Genomic DNA, 24,237 nt, shown 5'->3' on the forward strand with positions numbered 1-24,237 from the left:
AAAAATAACAACACTTTGTCAGGACCATGAGGCGATCATTCCTACCAACTTTCAGTTCAATCGGTCCAGCAGAACTTGACTTTAAGTTTGAAATAGGTTTTCAAAATGGCGGCCGTGGCGGCCATATTGGATTTCTGATCGACCCGAAAAATAACAACACTTTGTCAGGACCATGAGGCGATCATTCCTACCAACTTTCAGTTCAATCGGTCCAGCAGAACTTGACTTTAAGTTTGAAATAGGTTTTCAAAATGGCGGCCGTGGCGGCCATATTGGATTTCTGATCGACCCGAAAAATAACAACACTTTGTCAGGACCATGAGGCGATCATTCCTACCAACTTTCAGTTCAATCGGCCCAGCAGAACTTGACTTTAAGTTTGAAATGTAAAATGTTAACGGACGACGGACGACGGACGACGGACGACGGACGACGGACGACGACGGACGAAAACGGATAGCAATAGGTCACTTGAGCTAAAGCTCAGGTGACCTAATAAAAAGTTAATAATAGCAAATGTTGGGTGTATTACAGTAGATGTTCCTGTGTTTTTTCACTATTGTAAAATTTAAGGAAACCTTGATGTACAGCAGGTTGGAGAAGATGTCCATGTTTTCCAGTCTGTAGGGGTCCATTTCCTGTAGCTCTGTGAACACGGTCATCGCCTGGTCTACATCTGAACAACAAAATAAATCAAGGTCAATACCCATACCGTGCAAACCTTGCAAATTCTGACAATATAAAAAAATCTACCATCCTGACACAAATTCTGCGAATTAATTAATGGTAAACATTCAAACTGTCATTATCACAATTTTGAACCCTGACAAATTCTGATTATTAATATTGAATTCATTGTCACAAACACTTTGTACAGTCACAAATGATGACTTACAGTACTCAACTTTTTTAAAAATGGTGAGAGGAAAGAAGCTTTCTTGCCACGGACCCTAGAATTACTTCTTCGGCAGGTAGTGTATGAACTGCTCACCTCTCATGTTGTGGTAGGCCACTGCGATCTGTGACACTATGTATGAACTCTTGGCGAACCCATTTTCTGCCAAGCTCTGATAGATCTTCATGGCCTCCTCGTTCAGTTGGAGTTGGAGGTATATGTGAGCCAGGAACACATTCTTTATCCAGTGATTTGGTAAGTACAGGGATAATAGCTGTTGGAATACAAAACATCTCAATAGTCTACATTTTGGGCTTCGGCTGTGACTGTTCTGATTGGTCAATGATCAGATTGTTTTGCTAGTTACCGACATCATAAACCTGCTTTATTTAATTTCTATATTATTTTGATAGAATCTTATATTTCACTGGTTAATGGTACATGTACTACATTGTCCATCAAGTTAGCCAAAATCAGGCAAATTCTATAGACGCCATCAAGTTTATAAATTGATTTCTAGTAACATTGACAAATGCTGAAAACAAGTTTAAATATCATTCTCGTTAAAAAAGTAGAGAAATTGGCTAGATATATTTATACACGTGACAAACCTATACATTTCCTAGCTTGGTCAGTGAATCAGGGTTCTCCCCACAGATTTTGTGAGCTGATGTGTTTCATTTTCAAGTGAGGTCTTAGGCAGACACAGCACTGTAACATGGGTAACAAAAAAAAAAGGTAACAAACCAAGATGGGGGAGGGTGGAATCACGATATGGCTTCATAGTAGCCAAATGGCCTGGGGAGAACCTTGGTGAACATGTGTGGCACCCTTAACACCTACTGTTTCCTTATCTGTGATGAGTCCAGCCAGTTCCTGCCATGCTCCCCAGTGTAAAGGCTCTTGGGTTATAGCCTCCACAAATATTTCCATTGATTCTTTGATCAGATCCAACTTTTTCAGGACTACTCCATACCTGGTGAATAGTTTACTGACATATACTTAATCCTGGCTCTGATATTGTCAATAATTTTTCTGGTGAACATTAATGATATTATTTCTAATATAACTTCCCTTGCAGTACCTAGCAACCCAGTATAAGGAGTTTAAACTTAGGTTGAGTTGAACTCAAATTTGTTTTTGAAATAGGAATTAAATCACAAGGGTTTCCTCAGAACATCTAATATTGAGCACAGATGGTGTTTGATTTGTAAACTGGTCAACTGATGGAGAGTCATCAAACATGTTAAAAAAAATCAACAAACAACATCATACCATAACTCTTCATTTTAAGAAGGACAAAGAAAAAATATCTTGTTCATACTGCATATTGTGTTCAGGCATAACATTAATAGTTAATAGTGTTCTGGCCTAGTTCACAACAAAGCTGGGGACTTCTCCAAACATGTAGTATATGTACACATGCACATCAAAATAAATCCCAACATCTTTGGCTTCAAAGACTAATTCAGAAGACCGTTATTACCTGTTATATTTTTTTAATTTGATGAGAAATAGAAAACCAAAGGGATTTTTTTTTCCAACACTTACAGATATAAACAAAATCCATCAAGTTCCTTGTTGGCATATTTTTTACACAGCTCCATTTTGAGGGCCTTCAATTGCTCATTCTCCAGTTTGTTTGGGGGACCTTTAAACACAGATTGTCAAAGGTTAAAGGCCTTGTCATATTTCATTCACTATATCTTCATGGCATAACTCAAACAAGTAGTTATGTCAGTCTATCATAGCCTAATAAATGTTATCATGTAACGATTCAACAATCACCCGATTTGGACAATACACTGTATTAATTTGAACACATTATTTCCATTCCTACATCTATAAGGTGTCATAGGAAAATCAGGAAGCTGGGTGTGAACGTGCACATGAAACCTGCCAATACTACCTGTAACATGCTGGCTGGCTGGAATACATTTAAAACTCTGATGATACATTGAAAGATTTTTCTGTCTTACCGTAAAAAGTGGGAAACTTTTCATATCATACTTTTGAAAATTGTGTCACAAATTTCCAAAGTATGATAAAAAATCTGAAATCACAGAGCTTGTCACTATAGCCTCTATCCTGATCAAAAGAGCAAGAAATTTTAGTTTTAAATTTCTTGTACAAAAAGGAACATTTCGTTTGTTTAACTTATCTTTCAGCCCATACTTTTTGTTAATAAAAAATCTACATTTGACTAACCTATGGAGTCTGAAGCATTATCGTTTTTGCGTTTCTCCTCGGCGAGGTAGCGACAGTACATGTAGAGAAAGTAGGCCTGGCTGCTGTGACAGTCATGGACGAAGTGGGCTGCCCTGTCATACTCCTTCAGGTCAAAATAGCTCACTGCTAGCGTGTACTGGTCATACTCTTTTAGAAAGTCCTTCAACAAATATGGTTAATGCATCACAAGCAGCTTTTTTTTATTTATCAAAACAAGGTAACACACATTAGACAATGGATTAAAATATGGTGAGATTTGTGGTTTAAATGTAGTTGCCTTGGTAAACCATGATGACATAATGTAGTGACTCACTATTCCAGCATCTTCCAGGAGCAAGATGATGTACAGGGAAATTTCCATCAAACTACGATGTATGTACAAAGTTAAACCCTGAACATCCTTCAGTGTTTCAGCACTGTCTAGTAGCATGTTGAACGAGTAGGACAAGCTGGTTCCTGGTTAGTGTATGTGAATGGGAACATGCCAGAACCACATAACGTTAAACCCTGAACATCCTTCAGTGTTTCAGCACTGTCTAGTAGCATGTTGAACGAGTAGGACCAGCTGGTTCCTGGTTAGTGTATGTGAATGGAAACATGCCAGAACCACATAACGTTAAACCCTGAACATCCTTCAGCGTTTCAGCACTGTCTAGTAGCATGTTGAACAAGTAGGACCAGCTGGTTCCTGGTTAGTGTATGTGAATGGAAACATGCCAGAACCACATAACGTTAAACCCTGAACATCCTTCAGGGTTTCAGCACTGTCTAGTAGCATGTTGAACAAGTAGGACCAGCTGGTTCCTGGTTAGTGTATGTGAATGGGAACATGCCAGAACCACATAACGTTAAACCCTGAACATCCTTCAGTGTTTCAGCACTGTCTAGTAGCATGTTGAACGAGTAGGACCAGCTGGTTCCTGGTTAGTGTATGTGAATAGGAACATGCCAGAACCACATAACGTTAAACCCTGAACATCCTTCAGCGTTTCAGCACTGTCTAGTAGCATGTTGAACGAGTCGGACCAGCTGGTTCCTGGTTAGTGTATGTGAATGGGAACATGCCAGAACAACATATAACGTTGGTAGATATAACTAATCTGTTATTCAAACTTACTTCTCGGTCCTGATGTCGCAGCTGAGATGTTTCTACCTGAACTTCTAAACCATATGACATTTCGGCAGCCCTAAAACAAACAAAATGAAAACATACTTTTACAATGAACAGTCGTCAATCATTCAAATTCAGAGAAAATACAATCCTCATGGTTATTATACTAATATTCCTTTTGTCTTTATCTCATTGCCAGTCAACAATAGCTGTGATAACGTAGCTTCTGAAGACGAGACAATTCTTATATATTGCGTTCCAAAATTTCACAAAATTAGCCAAGTCCGTCTTAAATAAAGAAAAGAAATGACCGCCATGATAGATCATGTGTGATGTTATCTCAATTATCCGTTCCTATATATGGCCTGCATGGAAAGATATTGCAATGGGCACAGCAGATTTATTTTGGTTACTTTTGTGCTCCCAAAGAGAGGACACCAAATTAAAGCAACTCCCCAATTCTGCAGGGGGTTCTCACATTAGTTGCCTCCTATGATACATGCAGTGGGTAACAGCAGGTGTATTCTTTTCCTGATCCCCCACCTGCTGGGGTGGAGAAGTCAAGAGATATAGAGGAGAGTTAGAAAGTTAGAGTTAAAGTGAGAATTAGGAAGTTAGTAATTATATAATAAAAGGATAATTTAGCTGTATTTTGTGTTCTGCGCAGTTTTACAGTTTATAGTTAGAGAAAATTAAGTTTGAAGTGGAGAGATTGAGTTCACAATCTAGTAAAAACTTGTATAGTTTATGACAGATTAAAAAACTTGTGTTGTAAATATCTAGAGTAAATATATACTTATTTTGTTGTTCAATTAATTTGAACTGGCGCCAGTGGAGGCAGTGGAAATTGAGAACAGAAAGTATCAGTAATATACCCTAATGGACACCCACGTACCACACAAACTCACAAGATCAAGGCCTACAAATCCATGGATAAATATCAGCACAAGAAGGTTGACTCGGCAGAAAAACAGGGTGTTCAGGAAAGCAAAGTCAACTAGCCGCCCCTGTGATGTCCGGCGTTACAAGGAATTGAAGGCTGCCTGCCAAAAGAGTATCCGACAAGACCACAACACTTACATGCAGGACATCATCAGCCCTGACGCCAAGACCAATCCAAAGAAGTTTTGGTCGTTTGTCAAGGGGAAGAAACAAGAGTCCACCAGAATAGCTCCCCTGCGAAATGAGGATGGACTCATTCACAACAACCCCACGACAAAGGCGGACATCCTAAACTCCCAGTTTAAATCTGTTTTTACCAAGGAGAACCTGAGCAATCCCCCGGATAAAGGAGATAGCCCTTATAGCATCAACATTACTAGGCCAGGAGTGGAGAAGCTGCTAAGGAACCTTAAGCCACATAAGGCGACAGGGCCAGACGCTGTCCCAGCACGTCTTCTGAAGGAGATGGCCCACGAGATTGCTCCTGCCCTCTCCCATATCTATCAGAAATCCCTAAACGTAGGCATGGTTCCGGAAAACTGGAAAAAGGCCCAAGTGGTTCCGATCTTCAAGAAAGGCGACAAGAGCAAGGCCTCCAATTACAGACCGGTCTCCCTTACTGCCATATGTTCCAAGATCCAGGAACACATCCTGCACTCCAACATTATACGTCACTTAGACCATCATTCCATCTTGACAGAAGCCCAACACGGATTCCGGAGTAGGCGCTCATGCGAGTCGCAGCTTATCTACACCGTGCACGAGCTTGGGAAGGGCCTTGCCGAAGGCACACAAATCGACGTCATCCTCTTGGATTTCTCCAAAGCCTTCGACAAGGTGCCTCACCAACGCTTACTCCACAAGCTAGCCTACTACGGGGTCCGCGACAACACATTAGAAGTGATAAGCAGCTTCCTAAGCAACAGGACACAGAGAGTGTTAGTGGAAGAGTCAACAACTTCAGAGGCATCGGTAGATTCAGGAGTCCCCGAAGGATCGGTGTTAGGCCCGCTCTTGTTTTTGGCCTTTATAAACGACCTACCAGATCTATGTCGTACAGTCTCCAGTCAGACTCTTTGCTGACGACTGCGCCATATATCGCATCACCAACAAGAGTGAGGATACTGCCATCCTACAGGACGACCTCAATGCCTTGCAAAAGTGGGAGCGAGACTGGCAGATGTTGTTTCACCCGGACAAGTGTATCACTATCAACATTTCCAGGAAAAGAAACCCTATATCCACACCGACTACCAACTCCACGGCCAAACCCTAGAGACTGTCCCCGGAAGCAAATACCTTGGAGCCTATATCAGCTCAGATCTCTCCTGGCGTGAGCACATAAACCAAACCTCTGCCAAGGCTGCAAGATCGGTTGGATTCCTTCGGCGAAACCTTAGGGGATGTACCAGAGAAGTAAAGGCCCAGGCTTATACTACTCTCGTTAGGCCCGTGCTTGAGTATGCCTCCACTGTCTGGGATCCCCATCTTCAACAACAGAAGGACCAACTTGAGAGAGACCAGCGACAAGCTGCCAGATTTGCCACAGGGGACTACTTCAACAGGGAACCAGGATGTGTCACAAACATGCTGCGTCAACTAGCTTGGGAGCCACTAGAACAACGAAGAGCCAGAAACAGGACGCTCATGTTCTACAAAATTATCAACAATCTGGTTGAGGTACTAATACACCAGGACATTACCGTAACATCAGGAAGAACCAGAGGAGCTACTGCTAACAACATACGGCAAATTCCAACAAAGCTCGACACATACCGATACTCGTTTGTACCACGTACCATCATCACATGGAATGCAATCCCGCCCGACATACGATCGTCTCCCACCCTGAACAGCACGACCCCTCGTACAGTACGAGGCAGCCGGCCACCAATATGCTATGTAGACCCCACTGTTTTTACCTCTTTTAAACTGTACATACGGAAGTTTTAGCTGCGGTCGGCATAAGTCGTGCTGGAGAACTCAACACTCTAGAAAGAGTATTCTCCATTAAAGGAAGAGGAAGGGGATAAAAGAGAACGTAATTATGGTGACCATCAGTAGAGTTTGGATTATTAAAAGCTAGTGTCCAGCAGTAGGGATAATTTAGAAATGTAACATTGGTGGTAGCACTACTGTAAATTACGTTGGCCATGGTTATTCCATAAATATCTTATTAGGTGGGTTGAATAACAATTTACGTCAATGTGTCGTTTTGGCACAAAAGCTGTTAATGTGTTTGTGTATTTATTTTACATCAAAAATTATATATTTGGTGCCTTTCATACTTTTATTAAACAATAACATATTTTTAACATTCACGGACGTAATCAGATTTTCTTCACCAGAAAAAAAAAAGTTTTTCTTACCTACCTAGCTACCTACCCTGATTTTTTTGAGCCAAAACAGGAAACACACATATATTTTTAATTTGCCTTAGGAAGTAACTACGCCGGATTCAGAAGCTGATACGGGAGTATGGCACATGGAATCAAATCTAGATACCAATAAATACAAATCAATACCACTCAATACAAACCATTTTGCGCTATTAAGTAATTTTCTCTGTGAGCATTCCCTTGTTGCACGAATCAAATCAAACTTTATCTTTGAAATAGGTGGAAGATCAAGAGCTTGAAAAGTTGAAATGTCCGCCATTTCTCGAATTTTGTGTATCTAAATCCAGTGCAACTAAACGTTTGTCAGTATTGAAGGAAAACCGGTCTCACTTAAAAGCGTCTTCAACCGACAACAAGCGTCTTCAAGTGACAACAAGCATTGCCAGACAAAATCTTTAAAAATACTGAATAAAATAAGCGACATCAGAAGATATGTTGTTAATATGACTATAATACACCTCTGTACCAAATTTTAATTTGATATTTGATAAAATGACCGAGTTATGATGAATTGAATTTTTACGATCACGGCGTGGCACATGTGTGTATTAGCATGTAAAGTGAAGAAAGCGTCGCCAGATAATATCGTTACAATTTCCCGCTAAAGTAAGCGACATCAGAAGATATGTTATTAGTTAGGCTTTTATTGATATATATTCCAAATTTCAGCTCGATATTTGAAAACATGATCGAGTTATGATTAATTTATTATTACGATCGGCGGCGTGGCATACGTGTGTGAATAGATCGTAAAGCGTCTTCAGACAATATCTCGAATATTAACCTATAATGTAAGCGACATCAGAAGATATGTTTTTCATATAACTATAATACACCTTATAATAAACTTCAGGTAGATTTGTTAAAAAATGATTGAGCTATCGTGAATTTAATTTTACGAAGCTATACGCCGTGTCACATATGTGGAACAGTTAGACCGGAATATATTGTAGTAACCCCAGCCCGCGTCCCTGTTTTTTTTTTGCGATTGCTTCGGTTTTAGGTATTGTTAACATACCATTCGTAGATATTAAAAAGTCTGTTTTCTTCCACATATACTTTCGGAACTTGTCAACTTTGCGCGCTTTATCAATCGTTGACAAATCGCGCCAAACAACTGTGCTCAACTTGAAATGCTGCGCGTGCGCGGCCAATTCCACCCTACGTACACATATGTGGCACGGCGTATAGCTTAATATCTGTACATCGTATGAATTAAATTGACGATAACTCAATCATTTTTCAACAAATCAAATTTTTAAAGATTTTGTCTGGCGACGCTTGTTGTCACTTGAAGACGCTCGTTGTCGGTTGAAGACGCTTTTAAGTGAGACCCAGGAAAACTATGAAAGAGCGTCTTTATGATGAAGAGTACAGAGTTAAACATCGAGTCGACATCGGTACAATAATTTCCGTAACTACTTTCTAATTTAATAAAAAAAAAAAATATATTACATGAGGCCTTTAAAAATTCCCTTTAACGAAATTTTCTGCATACAACTAATAACAAATAATCGATTGATAAGTTTTAAATTTTAAAGGTGTTCAAACAAACGAATTTTTAAAATGATACAAACGTATACAATGAAGGATCCCTGCATCCGGGTTCCCAACAGTATGGTGTCTCTTTGACGTTTGACAGAAGAGAAGTGAACATATTACCTGCAAGTGGACAGTGTGTATTGAAGAAGAAATTAATGTGTTTTTGGTTATTGGAGTGACATTGAGTTCTAGATCGATGGATGAGCCGGAACAGGGGACGTAGTAGTCGCTCGTTCAAAGGTAAACATCAAAAGGATGGGGTAATGACGGACTGACGTGCTCTGTTTTTCCTGTAAATGCGACGTTGGCAGAATATTGGCATGTCTAGATTTGTTTTTTATTTAACATATTGATCAGTTATATGAAGAATTACTGATGATTTGAATAGTTGATCATCTGTGTTTAAAAAGATTCATGAAGACACATGTGATCAATAAGGAACAGAGCAACATACACAGATACAAGCAATATGATATCATTTCACAGGAGACTTTTCCCCCCCTATAATGATACTTAATACTTCCCTATCCCATGATGAGGAATGCAAATATAAAAGTATCTTTCTCTTTTAATAGACGTATTTTGAAGTTTTTATCCATTACACCAACCAAATCTTGGTGGAATGGAAAATCACGGAAAACTCATTTTATATACAAAGTAACAATCTATAAAAGAAAAATGGCAACTGAATGATGCATGTACCTTTAATGGAATGAATTTATGTCCATACTATGAGTTGTCACATAGTTAATAATCAAGTAATCTGGTACTAATGCTGTCCACTCTGATGACCCAACAATTTCAAAATTATGGTGTTTTGTTTACCTCGATCTACGTACCATTGTTGGATACTGATGATGATGAGTAATTATCATGCAAAGATGTAAAGGACCTTAGATTTACATAAAGCATTTGACTAAGAACTCATGTTTGAAAAGCATATATGTCAACAAGTACAAAGAAAACAACATTAATCATGATGTTTGGCATAATAATGATAAGAACTTTTAAGTTTTTGGATGCCAACTAAGTCATTCCACTTTATAAATCATTTGAACCAAATGACCCACCTGGAATATGCTAACTCTGTATGGAAACCCTATAAGAAAAAAACATAGAATAGCTGGAAAGTGTACAAAGAAAGACGAACAATTACCTAGAAGTTGAACACAAATTCTGTCACAACATGCATATAATTACCTGTAGGCTTATAATCATACTTGCCAACTGTCCCTATTAGAAGCCCAATTTTGGACTTTTAAATTTAATATTTCTAACCGCTGGATTTGCTAAACTATTTCTATATTGTAAGATCTATAATGATTTCATCTGAATGAACAACTGTAAATATGCCATTTTAAAGTGCTATTTTCCCTAGGGGTATATATATTATATATGTATCTACAAACGTTTTATTGATGTTTTTAATTTTGAACACGGATACTCCCCTATGAAAATTTCAAAAGGTTGAAAAGAATGTATAATAGAAGATATTGTAGAGATTTACAAAGTAAATGCATTGATATAAGCATAGTTAATGAAGAAGGCATGCTCCATAGACATATCCCCGAGGGGTCATACGAGAGGACATCACTTCAGAAAATACCTTCTCCATTAGAACAACTTGCCATAACATAGATATTGTAGCTGCAGACTTGCTATCAATGACTTTAAAATCAGTCTGGACGAGTTGTGGAACAAACAGGAAGTAAAATACAACTAATGCAATGGATGAATATATGTATATATATACAGACCAGACGATGAATATGTACACTAATTACAAACAGTTTTTGAGTCTAGTGAAGAGGATCCTAAGTGGATTATGTGCTCCAAAATATTTAGGGAGTCTTAGAACACATAACCCTATGTTGACAAATGGGTTATGGCCCAGTAATGAATAAATGATATTGCAGGTGTTATATCTTATAATTACTTTAGAAAAATGTTGATATGGGGGGAGGGGGTCAAGGCAGATTAAGATGTGTGTGAAAGGGTGGGGGGTCAAGGCAGATTAAGATGTTCAAAACCGGAAACATGAAAGTTGAAGCAAAAGGGAGGAGAGTAATAGGAAAGATTTCAACTGTTGTAAACTGTCCCCTGCACATACCCAGAGAATACAAATAAAACCTCAGACTTTGCATGGTGACCTTGACTAGTCACCTTGTATGATACTGTGATGGGATACAGTGGTTCAATGAACCTACCTAGCTGACAATTTAAAAAAATTGAATACCTCATCTATATTAGCTCCATAAAATTTGTTTCTGTTTCCTTGTGAAGAAAGTATAGGTTTAAAAAACCACACACACACAAATTTTATTTCTATTTTGCTTTCAGATATTACTTTTTCCTGCTTCCTTGTTTATTATACTGTACACTACATCATGCAATTTTTAATTTCACTAAATGACATTTCCATACCTATTGGCAAGGAAATAAATATGTTTAACTCAGCGTGTATGCATGTCTTATGTAAATAATTGTGTAATGCTTGAATTAATGATTGATGCTTAACAGGAATTAAAGTAAAAATGAATATTTAAAGTCCCTGGTTAAACACTCAATAAATATCACCTGTTGGCTGAAGATTTCTGTCGGACAGAACTTTCACGGTAGGGAGATACTATTACTACTATCTTGTTTAACATGTATTTTATGAGTGAGTTATTATATCGAAACAAATTATAAATTTATTACAGTAAACCATATTTATGTCAAAATTGTTGGTTTTATTAAAATCTTTGAAATAAACAGGATATTTTCTAAATATTAATTTAAACTGCATTGAGACAACTTTGAGATGAATAGGATATGAAGTGTATCAAATTTTGTAATTACAAATTGGATTGTAGGTCCTTGCACAATATCTAGTCCTCATATGTTACATGTAAGGAAAAACTAGGTTCTTAAATAAATATATGCAGAACTCAGACGAACCAGTTAACCTGGACATCCATCCTAACCAGGTACAAATGAAAAGGACAAATGGTACTCACAACCACAACCTGTAATGAGAAAATAATAATGAATACATAAATGCCTCTTAAATAGTGTTATGAATACTCAGAATAATTTACAATACAGTTGTATTATATATATGTTTTCATTTCAAATCAATTTTATTGAACCAAAATGTGTACAATGGATTACACATGTACAGGCACAGGCATTGCTATAAATGTCCTTTAATTTCCAGAAGGGATATTATATACATGTATACACAAATTTATGTTCGGAATGTGATAACACAAAATATCACAAGATCATCTAGTAAATGCAATAATTGAAATAAAGAGAACAAGAAATTGATATTTGCATTTTGTGCATAATTTTAGGTGTACGTAATGTAAAATCTTGTGACGGTTGAGTGTTTGTCTCCAGACTTAAGACTTAGACACAGGACAGAAATGTTTTAAAATTCAAATTGAAGCCCTGATTTGGTACCCAGACTTATATACACACTACAATGTATACCACACACTATGTATACCACACACTACAATGTATACCTATTTCTCTTTTATAGCCCTGATGTACCTGTTTTGTTTGAATATGGGTAATTCCAAATCAACAAAATGTGACACTGTATCACTTGGAATGCCGAAACGGGAGCGGGAGCTACACCTGGCGGTGATGGCTAATGATCGGGAGGGTGTGAAAATGTTGATCACACAAGGAGCTGATATTAACTACCCCTGGAGTAACCCAGCTGTGCCCAGTGTTAAAGATAGTACCACCCCTCTTCTGGCTGCTGTCTCTCTCAACCATGTGGAGGTCACTCAGGTCTGCTTATAATAATTATTACTTCAGAATTATAGTTGCAGTTATAGTGGCATATATCTCATTTAGAAAAAAATCCCACATGATGCAATTAAAAAAATTAACCCTGAATGGTAATTTGGAATTAGTAGCTTATGATGTATAAATCAAAAGGCTGGAGAATGCATGATTTAATAAATATGATAATGAAAACATTTAAAGGGAGATAACTCAATATAAATTGAATGTATTGACTATTGTGCAAGGTAGTATTTTGAGCTTTACAATTGATGAATATGTAGTAACTTTTTGATTGCATAATCGGTAACCCAAGTCTTTCTGGCATAGCTTGCTTGGATGTAGGACCCCTGGGCTTATTGCAAAATTGTACAAATGGTGGGGCTGACCCCCCAGGGGGCAGAGGGGCGGGCCAAAAGGGGGCAATTTAGCTAAATTGCTATAAATTCCATAATGACCTCTTCTGTAGAACTATGCACTGGATATCAATCATATTTGGTCAGAAGCATTCATGAGAGCTCGGGATTCAAAAGTGTATTAATGGTGGGGCTTATCCCCCCAAGGGCTGAGGGGCATGGCCAAAAGGGGGCTTAAGCTTACATTCAAGGTCACAGAGGTCGCATGTACGCGAAGTCCTCAACAACGTCTTAAGTGTCCTTAGATCATGATATCTGGTCTGTCATTGCACATGTATAAGACTTCCTAATTGAAGAAAAAATTAATGACAGATGTATCAAATTTGTTTTGCAACAGATTGAATGAAGCAAACCTCTTGGGACTCTTGTGAAATTCAGAATTTCATGTAAAATCAATACGCATTTTTGTGCTACTTGGTATAAACGTGTCCTTAATTTAACCAACTTCAAAATGGCATTTGTGTAAAGACTTTTAATATGATTCTTTATGCTTTATTTGCTTTTTTTGTATGGTTTCATTGGAGGCTGATTGATATAGTAATAACCATTAGGAATTTGTTATTGTGATTTTATGATACATATATATCTTACAGATTTTGCTGAAAGCTGGTGCTGCCATCAACTTAACTGACAAGAATGGTTGTACTCCATTGTACAAGGCAGCCTTCCATGGCCGACCAGTCCTTATTGACATGCTACTGGAAGCAGGTAAAAACTGATATTTCTTATTGACATGTTACTTGAAGCAGATTCATATTCAAGATGCATGATATTGAAACGAAATTGGTTAAATCATGAAAGTTTGATCCAAATATGTGTACATCTTCTTAAAACAACCATATCAACATTGTTACAAAAAGTCTTGTTAATACTGAATGTGTGTAAGCCACATACACGAGCCTTCGACAGGAGTCGAACCCGGGACTTCTGGTTTACTTGTCTTACGGTCTACCGAATGAGCTAAAGAGAATTCACCCTAGCCGAGTCAGTAGGAAGCGGTCAGTATTTTACCAGGGTGACATACTCTCCCTCCAGGGAAGAACTTGTCCCGAGTTTTCCAGGGGTCATAGCGATTGCTTTGCAAGCATCTCTGAGTATTTTGACAAATCTCCTGCGTCCCTACGTGGGCACCAATGTCACAGGGGTCATTATTTTTTTCAATGCCTCTGTCTGGACTTAGGTTTACTAGTCTTACTCTTCCGAATGAGCTATAGAGAGTTCTCCCTAGCCGAGTCGTTAGGTAGCGGCTAGTATTTCACCAGGGTGACACATGTACAGATATCTAGTACAGATATCCCAGCCTCATTTACATATACCTCTACCTGATTTACATATACCTCTACCTGATTTACATATACCTCAACCTGATTTACATATACCTCAACCTGATAAACATATACCTCAACCTGATTTACATATACCTCTACCTGATTTACATATACCTCTACCTGATTTACATATATCCCTGCAAAAAATATTGGTTTGATTATGTTTGTATGGATTTATAAGGATAGGATTTAATTCAGAATGACAATCATTTTGGGTGTTTCAGGAGCTGATATAAACAAGTCTGACAAGGAAGGACAGTCTCCGCTGTATATCTGTGTACAGAATGCCATTGTGCATTCAAGTTATGTAGCTGTTCAAAGACTTTTAACAGCAGGCGCTGCCATTCACTTGTACGTACGAATGTCTACCAAGTTATCCATATTGTTTGTCATATACAGAAATTATACTGCTTAGAATTACCTCTGTTCTCATTATTACCTGAAATCCTTTATATTCATTCAATTAGAGCAGAACATATTGGTTATCCAAAACCCCATTCAGAACAAGAGTCCTGGTCCTTTTGTTGTTACACAGTTATAAGTTGTGTATTTATAGATATATGTATTGTAACCTGCACAGTCAATTTAAAGAAAAACTCTTTTTGTTTTTTATTACCAAGGTGTGACAATTTAGGAAAAACACCAATCCATGTAGCTGCTCATTGGAAATTAAAGGACATGAGTCGAATGCTTCTGAACGAGAATGCAGATGTGAACAAGCTTGACCACATGGGCAGAACCCCGTTGTATGTGTGTGTTAGCTCCCTCAGTACAGGCTTGTATAAAGAAGACCTTAAGTATCAGGTGCCCTGCATCAAGGTTCTGTTCGCAGCCGACTGTGATATGCTGAACTTAGTGGACTGGCTAAAGTGGAAGGGACCTGGCATTCCAGATGAACTTTTGGCAGATGATGAACCATTTTCCTTGTGGCATAAAAATAATATGAACTCTCCACATTCTCTTATGAATTTGTGTCGTAAGATGATACAGCAGCGTTTGAAAGAGCGTGGAAACCTGTTGGAGATGGTTTGGCGTTTGCCTGTACCAGCCACACTCAAAAACTACCTATCTCGTACCATGTTCCACCTACCCCAGCCCAAAACACAGGAATGACGACATTGATTAGCTTAAGTTTAACTGATAAGTGACATGTTGATAGTGATATAATTGTTATGAACAAAGGATGTGTGTTGAATGAACTTGTCACACTGTCACATGCAGATTCGTACGACGTAGTGATCACAATCCCAGAGATTTGTAAACGATGATAATCCTGAATCTCCCTATGTGTACACTTCGTTATTGTTTCACATGTGGTAATCCTTTCACCCGAAAACAGGAGACATCATTTAAAAAGCACCTGGAAAACGCTGAATCATTTCATGTCAAATATTTAATTATAACTGTAGGATCAGACAAAAAGACTTTAAATAGCCTTTACATGTCTTCGCCTAAACCTTTACAATTATTATCATTAAAACTGCTTCATGTTGCTTCTTAAATACTAATTACAATTATCGTATCGCTAATAAATCCACTTACCGGTAAGTATATGTACCTATTTGAGAAATGATAGGTGATTTGATTAATAGGTGATTTGATTAATTGACTTTACATTTAATTGATACTTATTTGGCTTCCAATGGCGATGTATCTACTGCTATTCTCTACTGTATGATTGTAATCAGATTTGAAGCATGAAATGGTTAAATAGATGTTCTAAAGCTCCTACTGATCGGATTGTTAGGTCTTTATTGAAATCAAAGTGTTGAATATTACATTACAGAGACTTCAAGTTTATAACTGCAATTTCCTTATTCTTTTACCATGAAAGGGTCATACATGAGTGAAGTATTTTATGTGAAATCAGATGTTTCTGTTTGTATTACATCAATATCTTGATAGATAATCCCTGTAAAATGAGAAACAAATTTATGATTTGAATTTGATGTAGAAATTTTAAAGTAATCAGACATGATTAGTTGTGCTGGAAATTCATGTCTCATACATTTTAAGAAATCTTGAAAGAAATATTTGAGTGGCTGTACCAGCTACTCTCTGAATTATTTTTCAATTTTGAAAGAATTATTTAAAGACGTATTATGTATCAAAACTCAAATTTATCTGATATCTAGGTATTTATATTCATCATGATTCACTGGCATTGCATATTTGAGAGTGCTATCTGTTGAGAGTAACGGTTAAAATCAATTGTTTGTTTGGGATGAGGTATGAGGTCCCTGTAAAGATTTCAATTGCAAGGATATGAGTTAGATACTGTAGAACATGTTCTGTAATGGGAGACAACTCTTACGGATACTGTAGAACATGTTTTGTAATGGGAGACAACTCTTACAGATACTGTAGAACATGTTCTGTAATGGGAGACAACTCTTACAGCACTATTTCTTTGTTGACATTATGTAAAAAATTTTTTTTTAAATTGAACATGTATATGTATATGGTATATAAATATATAAAAGGATGATAATTCATGTTAACTTCAATATCATATGGCAAATTATAGCTTCGTCAAATTGCATGGTAAGTGCATACTGGTATGCATAAGCTTTTGTTACCGACTATTTCGGCACTCATATTTACAGGTAAGGTTCTGTTTATTGAGTGTTTAGCAACCTGATAATACAGTGGTCAATTACCAAAATAATCACCTGTATGATAAATCTTTTTACCCTTTCTCAACAGGCACATTCATTTATCATTTAACATTCTAAAATATATTACAGATTACAACAAATACTGTTGTTGTTCAAAAGGAGTGGACATGATGTTTTTGTTGTTGTAGTAAAGGATATTTCATGAATTTTACACTCCAGTTAAAAACAAAATTTGACGTTACAATAAACATTTAGAAAAGAGTTATTCTGACAGTCAGGTCTGTTATTATGTGTATTGAATAAGCTACACTATTTGATTTTTAATTTGTCAAACAAAAATATTATGTTAAACATTGTGCAATTTTTTGTATAGTAAATATGTATCTGGTGAATGATCTGGCCTTCAATCACATTATACATACAGTTGTAGATTACTTTTGTGATGTTGACCTTCCATGTGGAATAGTGAATACCTGAAAGTTGAAGCTGAGCGAGTTACGTTTTAATGTAATATCTTGATCTTGGCCTAAGGTTTGTGGTGACTAGGACCTGAAAGTTTTTGATGACTTTAACCAAATGTTTAGAAACGTTTGATGGAAGTAGGAAACCTTTAAAAGAAAGCTGATGACCTTTTATCCAAAGTTGATGGACTTTTTCTGTTTCATCCAAAAATGCTGAGTTTTGTCCTTTGATTTATGTGTGATAAATTTTGTCTTTTGATCTAAGGTTGATGGACTTGATTAAAAGTTCATAAAATATTTTGAAATATGATTGAAGGTTGATGACCTTAGATCTAAGATAGAAAATATTTCATTCATTGTTGATATTTGTCTGAGGTGTGTGTAATGTATGAATCATACATTGTGTAAAGAGTGCAAAGCATAAATCATATGTTTTGTAAAGTTTTATGAGTGCAATGTATGACTCATATGTTTTGTAAAAAGTTTTATGAGTGCAATGTATGACTCATATGTTTTGTCAAGAGTTTTATGAGTGCAATGTATGACTCATATGTTTTGTAAAGAGTTTATGTGTGTGTAATGCATGAATCATATGTTATGTTAATCAAGAATACGTATTGCAGAGGATTAAAATCTTTGATTGCAAATATGTCCTGAAAATCTCAGTCTCAAGTGCGTTTGAGTCTGATACAGTGTAGACTTGTTATCTAGTCAAGAAACTGTTACTGTTATATCATTATTATAATTATACTTTATATTTCTTTCATATGTCATTCATATCATATACATGTAGTATAGCCGTGATTTACCTTAAATAATGCAGTGCATGTCTATTCTAAAAAAAAATCAATATATGTTTTTCTGTGTAATACATTAGCATCTTTACCTGTTTGTACCTGTGCACACCTGGCTATTGTATACCTAGTAATTTTTTACCTGGCTGCTATTCACTGTCCCTCGCTGGGCTACTGTTATTAATTTTCCTGGGTACTTTGTACTTTCCTACAATTCAACTGCATATGGCTACTCGTAGACATGGCTACTGCTCCCTCCCTAGCAACTGCTTACCTGCCTGGCTGGTATTTACCTGGATATTGTTTACTGTTTACCTGTATTTACTAGTAATTGTATACATGTGTTATATGACATAGAATCATCTGCCTACCTATTAACCTGTCAACCCTTTTTTTTTTTTTTTTTAAGTATCATTCAAATTCCCTTAGCGTTTGTTTTCCTTGTTGCATAGATTTTTCATCAGATTGAAGCTGTTACTGTAATACTGCCATTAATGTTATCACCACTATGTATTCTGGCGCTGTAATTATGCAGTGGTGATTTCAAAGTTCTGTTGATTTCATATTTTTTTTTCTGAAATAATATCCCAATGAAAGTAACTGCATGCTTTTATAAAATAGAAAAAACACCCCATATTACTGCTGAGATTCTCAGTATTATGGACAAATTGCCAGTTGAATTGTTAAAATAAAAAGGGAACAATAGAGGGCTAGAGCTTCTGAACTAATCAAAAGTCTAGGAAAAGAACGATACAGGATTTAGAGTAACGCCACAATGTCACAAATGAAAAATTGAGAACTATCTGTCAATCAAAGCTCTGCAAGGTGTTATAAAACATGTTCACAGCAAAATATTAATGTGATTGGTATTATAACACTGATAATAGTAGCTGTTCTTCATCTTAAATGCATCTCAATGTTACATGCTTTTATTATCTGACTCTCCTTTGGAAGAAATGGTTTTGTTAAAATGTAATTACTAGAAATTCTGAATTAATGCAAAATTTCCAACTAGAAAATACCTGAAGTAGTCAAAGTTTGTCAGATTATCAGGTCCATGTCAGTTAAGTATAAAACTATTAGAATGTGTTCTCGTGATTACATTATATTTCAGCTTACAATTTTTATGTAGTTTCTTTCTGATAGTATATACAAATTCTGTTCCATGATAATTTTCAATAGTGCAATACTTTTGTCATGTAATTATCTTCTTATTTTTCCATTATTTGGAACACAAACTAGCCTTATGACATGTGTGTGATGTAATTATTATTTCAACTGACTGTTCCTACTTCATGATTTGTGGAAGCTGGTGACCATTGATGAAGGATCAAGTACTTGGATGTCTTTTATTTAAGTTCAGTAATTTTTAGTCATACATTTCATCTAGTCCTAATATGGAAATGTCAATTGTTTGTCAACAACTTGTTAGCTGTTTTACAGAATATTACTGAATTAGAAATATTTTAAAACATAAATCTGAAATCCAAATTGTTTTTCATCAGTGGTATCTGTGTATGATATTTCTGTTAGATATCAATGCAGTAATGGTGATGTATTGTATATACAGAAGTCTGTACAGCTTACAGCTTCATGTCTGAATATTAATGAGACTAAATATTCTACACCTTTTTGAAAACATCTAACAAAATACAACACTTTTAACAAGTAGAGGGGTCACCATCTGTCTCTAGAGGGTTTCTGTAGCCCCTTACTAGACTTAAGTGGAGGGGTCCATGTCTGTTACTACAGAATTTCTGTAGCTCCTTGCTGGTCTCGAGTAGACAGGTCTGTCACTATAGAATTTCTGTAGCTCCTTGCTGGTCTCGAGTGGTCAGGTCTGTCACTACAGAATGTCTGTAGCTTCTTGCTGGTTTCAAGTAGACAGGTCACTATCTCTTACTACAGAATTTTGTAGCTTCTTGCTGGTCTCAAGTGGGCAGGTCTGTCACTACAGAGTTTTGTAGCTTCTTGCTGGTTTTGAGTAGACAGGTCTGTCACTATAGAATTTCTGTAGCTCCTTGCTAGTTTGCTTGTCTTGATTGGATAGATTTCTACCTTTCACTAAAAAAATCTGCACGTCCTTGCTGGTCGAGGGGGTTCAATGGATTTTTTTTCTTTTTCCTTTTTTCTCCTCTAATTTACATATATGGTAACGCTTTCGGTGTCAAAAATAAAATAATTGACATTGCATAATAACTAGATTTGTGTAAATTGAATTTATAATTATGTACAGTGTTTCCATATACTGACCATATTGTACCTTAGCTAACCAAGGATTGTGTCTCCAGTATAATCCTCTTTGTGTAATGGAATCGATCCTTGATTGGTGCAGATTGTTGTACCTGCACCATTGCTGTAAGGGAATGGCTGGAACACCATTCCTACCTGTTTCCATCAATTTTACATTCTACTACTGGTACTTGTTGTAAATGACTAAAACATCACAGTTAGGTTGTTAATGTGGAATTAACTGGTAGCTGGCTCTACTGGGAACTCCCATTTCACATGATTTCTCTAATCCTACAGACATACTATCAAGTGATTTCTAGTTCCTACAGACATCACATGATCTCTGGTTCCAGGGTATTATCTATGGACATCAATTAATCTTTGAGTTGTACTGTATTTTTGGATCCTGCAGACATAACGTAATATTTTATAGCTCTTTTAAGCTATGAAGTAAAACAAGATAATACCAATAGGAATCAAATTCTAAAATGTTTCATAATAGGAACCAGATATTTGTTTACGGAAAAACAAATAGATGAACGAGGTGTATGATAACAGATATCCTCATATGAACCAGATATCTCAATATCCCTAGAGAACTAATATCGCACGACAATATCCAAGTTGTTTGTGCTGATCCACGATTCAAAAAGATGGTAGGTTTGAAGTAGAAGTATTTGTATAAGTTGAGTTTTGATTACCCTGCTGCTGGTGATGATATGGAAACACTGTAATGATTTTACTTCATTGTCATTCATACAGACTTGATTATATGAATTTGTCTGAAATTATATGCTTTTTTGATTCCTCCTCATCAATGTTGTGATATGTCCTTTTTTTTCTAATAAACTGCTTGAATTACGTTTCCACTTTATATATACACATAGATAAATAATTCATTGAATTTGTTCCTAGAAGAATTGATAATGGTCGTCTATCTAGTGTGAACTGCCAGTAATAGCTAAGCCTTAAGATAGATAAGATTGGTATAGTGCTACCTGATTTTCAATTCAGTGTTTCTGTTCACAAAGATGACAGTTCATCATTTCTTGTGAGGTTCTAGATGAATGAATAAACTTGAATATAATTCGTTTGCTGTATCCTTCTTAAAAGAACAGGTGTCTAATTAAATGAATCTCAGTTTTCATTGTCTTTGTGTAAAGAAGTGAACAGAACTGTATAACACATGAATGTGTATGTAAAACTAAACAGTATTGGATTAGACAGAGAGAGAGAATGTCTTAAAGGCTAAAGGCCATGTTATTAACCCTTTCACCACTGTAGACCATAATGGACTCATTCAGAACAATGCATGGGAGAGTCTACTAAAGCTGCATAGGGGTCAAAAGGGTTAATACAATGGATTTGTCTCCGGATTGTATGTGTTAAAGAGAGAATGGGAGATTATGTGTTGGTCTAGAGGTTCTTTTATGAGTGTTAATCTTATAATGGAATTTTTCAATCAAATCTTTCAATTGCTGTTTAACAAGGGGCAGTTAATTTCATATGCATTTTCTTTGAAGAGGTATTTTGAATTATTCAGAATACATTAGATCAGTTTTAGATAGGTTGTGCACAAATGTTATATTCTGTTTATCATATGACATGAGAAACTGTTTCCTTATCAAAAAGCTGTAGTCAGTTTCCCATTTTGGAAGATTCCATGACGTCGCACACTTGTTTATATGATAATGTCATAGCGGACTAATCGGTATCACACAATGTCATAGTACACTACATATATGTATGAGTAGTTTGTCTATACCCTAAACACCCTGAAACTACACACACTACACAAATCTCTGTATAAACAGCATCATGAAACTTCACAAACAGAAACTTTCTTTATTTTACAACAATTATGATACAAGTTTTCTAACTTCAATCTTGTTGGCCCGGATGAAAGCGCACCGAGGGTCTTAATGTGGTTATAAAATATATTTAAAGAGAGGTATTCACTTCATTTTTAGTTGATCTTTCAACCATCAAAACATTTCCGAACTTTGCAACATTACCACCCGAGAGTCACAAAGCTCAAGTGATCAGTGTCAGAATGAGCCCATGGTAATTGGCTGTCTTAAAGCAAAAAAGTTGTTGGAAAATGTTAAAAGAGAAACAATGACTTGGATAAATGTTCAGAAATCATGAAAATGTTGATGATGTTGAGAAAATCTTTTTATCATCTTTGTGTTCAATTTTACTCTTCCATAAGTGAAGAAAACCTACAAACATTTTTACTGTTTCAGTTGAAATATGCTAACATTTTTGATAATGTAATCATGCACTCATTGTTGACTCGGTGTACTTGTATTAATGATGTGTATGGAGAGACATCCATGGTTTGTTTGTAAATAGCTTAAGCACCAGGCGTTCAAAGTAGCATTTGCTTTAGGACAAGGTAACACAAATGTTATTTCCATATATTGACATCACTTACTAAAGTTACATAAATCAATCTGGGGCATCACAAACTTGTCAAAGCCTACCTGATCACAGAAAGTATTGTTCCTCTAAAATCACATCAGGTTATAGACACTGTATAGTGTACTCAATATAATCATTTGGGGACACAAAACAGACTTCTTGTTAAATCTTGTTAACATACTAATTGTAATCATTGATAAACGATCACAGAATTAGCTAGTGCTCCTCCCAAATGGTGTTAAATTGTATAAGCTACATTTTTGTCTGCATTGACAGAGCTTAATGAATTGAACCCAAGAGTCTTAATGATCACTAAAAGATGAATTTGTCTGATTTAAAGAACCTAAAGAAAAATGTTAGCTGCAGGATTTCATGAAGAAAAAATTATATTCGAACTTTTTTTTACATGTTTCAAGCTGTAATGGATAGTAAAGCGATGTGTTAGCATGTGTGGGTGAGTGTTCTGACTATGTACAGCATAGCTTAACTATTTAGCTTGCACAAGTTTAATTCTTGCATCTTTAAAAATTAATTAAGAGTGTAGGTTCAGATATGGCAGGTCAAACAAAGCGGCGATGGAGAAACACAGACATATGTTGTTTGGGGTCAATTAGACAACTCTGTTATACTTCTAAGGCAAACTTGAATATTAAAATGTTGATTTGTGCATGTTGATTGAATATGAAAGAAGGCATTGCAAGAAACTACTATAGAGTATAAATGTTGTGTAGTCATACTCATTAACTATATATAGACCGTCTCAACAAGGAGAACTATTTTTCATTTTGTTGTTCAAATAACACACCTATAGCTTTTTGCAGGGCAAATTTTTATCAAATAAAATATCTGAATGAAAATCTGATGTTTTTGTATCATTATTAGCTCTGCCAAGTGCCAGTGTTGAAATGCAAGCATTAGGTAATCCGTCATAGTTTCATTTCGATGTCTCCTCAAATTTTGTAAAAAAGGACCTCTTGTGGGCGTTGCCGAAATCTCCCAATTGTCCTCCCCAGGCTGAGCTGTCATGAATTGATTCAAAATTTATAATATCTCCCATATCTGCAGA

At 36.3% G+C, this 24,237-nt stretch overlaps 2 protein-coding genes across 4 annotated transcripts in view; one reads left to right on the forward strand and one right to left on the reverse strand.

Annotated features, from left to right (window-relative positions):
* The window catches only part of LOC110466411 (cell division cycle protein 23 homolog), an 18,539-nt gene extending 7,794 nt beyond the window's left edge, over positions 1-10,745 (reverse strand). Inside the window, exons 1-7 of one of the 3 annotated variants that reach the window (XM_021522872.1) lie at positions 10,725-10,745; positions 4,242-4,311; positions 3,104-3,284; positions 2,447-2,546; positions 1,739-1,871; positions 992-1,169; positions 579-676 (exon numbers count right to left, since the gene is read on the reverse strand). In XM_021522872.1, the coding sequence (XP_021378547.1) occupies positions 579-676; positions 992-1,169; positions 1,739-1,871; positions 2,447-2,546; positions 3,104-3,284; positions 4,242-4,301 (750 nt within the window). In that variant the 5' untranslated portion in view covers positions 4,302-4,311; positions 10,725-10,745. Of the gene's footprint in view, positions 1-578; positions 677-991; positions 1,170-1,738; positions 1,872-2,446; positions 2,547-3,103; positions 3,285-4,241; positions 4,312-7,716; positions 7,934-9,153; positions 9,319-10,724 lie in introns of those variants that run through there. The other 2 variants (XM_021522871.1, XM_021522870.1) reach the window with 2 other exon arrangements.
* LOC110466413 (serine/threonine-protein phosphatase 6 regulatory ankyrin repeat subunit C-like) lies at positions 9,231-24,028 on the forward strand. The gene is made up of 5 exons (XM_021522873.1): positions 9,231-9,358; positions 12,648-12,904; positions 13,908-14,022; positions 14,867-14,993; positions 15,263-24,028. Exons 1-5 carry the CDS (start codon positions 9,319-9,321, stop codon positions 15,753-15,755), a joined length of 1,032 nt encoding a protein of 343 aa, XP_021378548.1. The 5' UTR covers positions 9,231-9,318; the 3' UTR covers positions 15,756-24,028.
* The last annotated feature ends 209 nt before the right edge of the window (positions 24,029-24,237 follow it).

This window comes from Mizuhopecten yessoensis, unplaced genomic scaffold (genome assembly GCF_002113885.1).
Source record: "Mizuhopecten yessoensis strain PY_sf001 unplaced genomic scaffold, ASM211388v2 scaffold11133, whole genome shotgun sequence".
In the NCBI taxonomy this organism is placed as follows: Eukaryota; Metazoa; Mollusca; class Bivalvia; order Pectinida; family Pectinidae; genus Mizuhopecten; species Mizuhopecten yessoensis.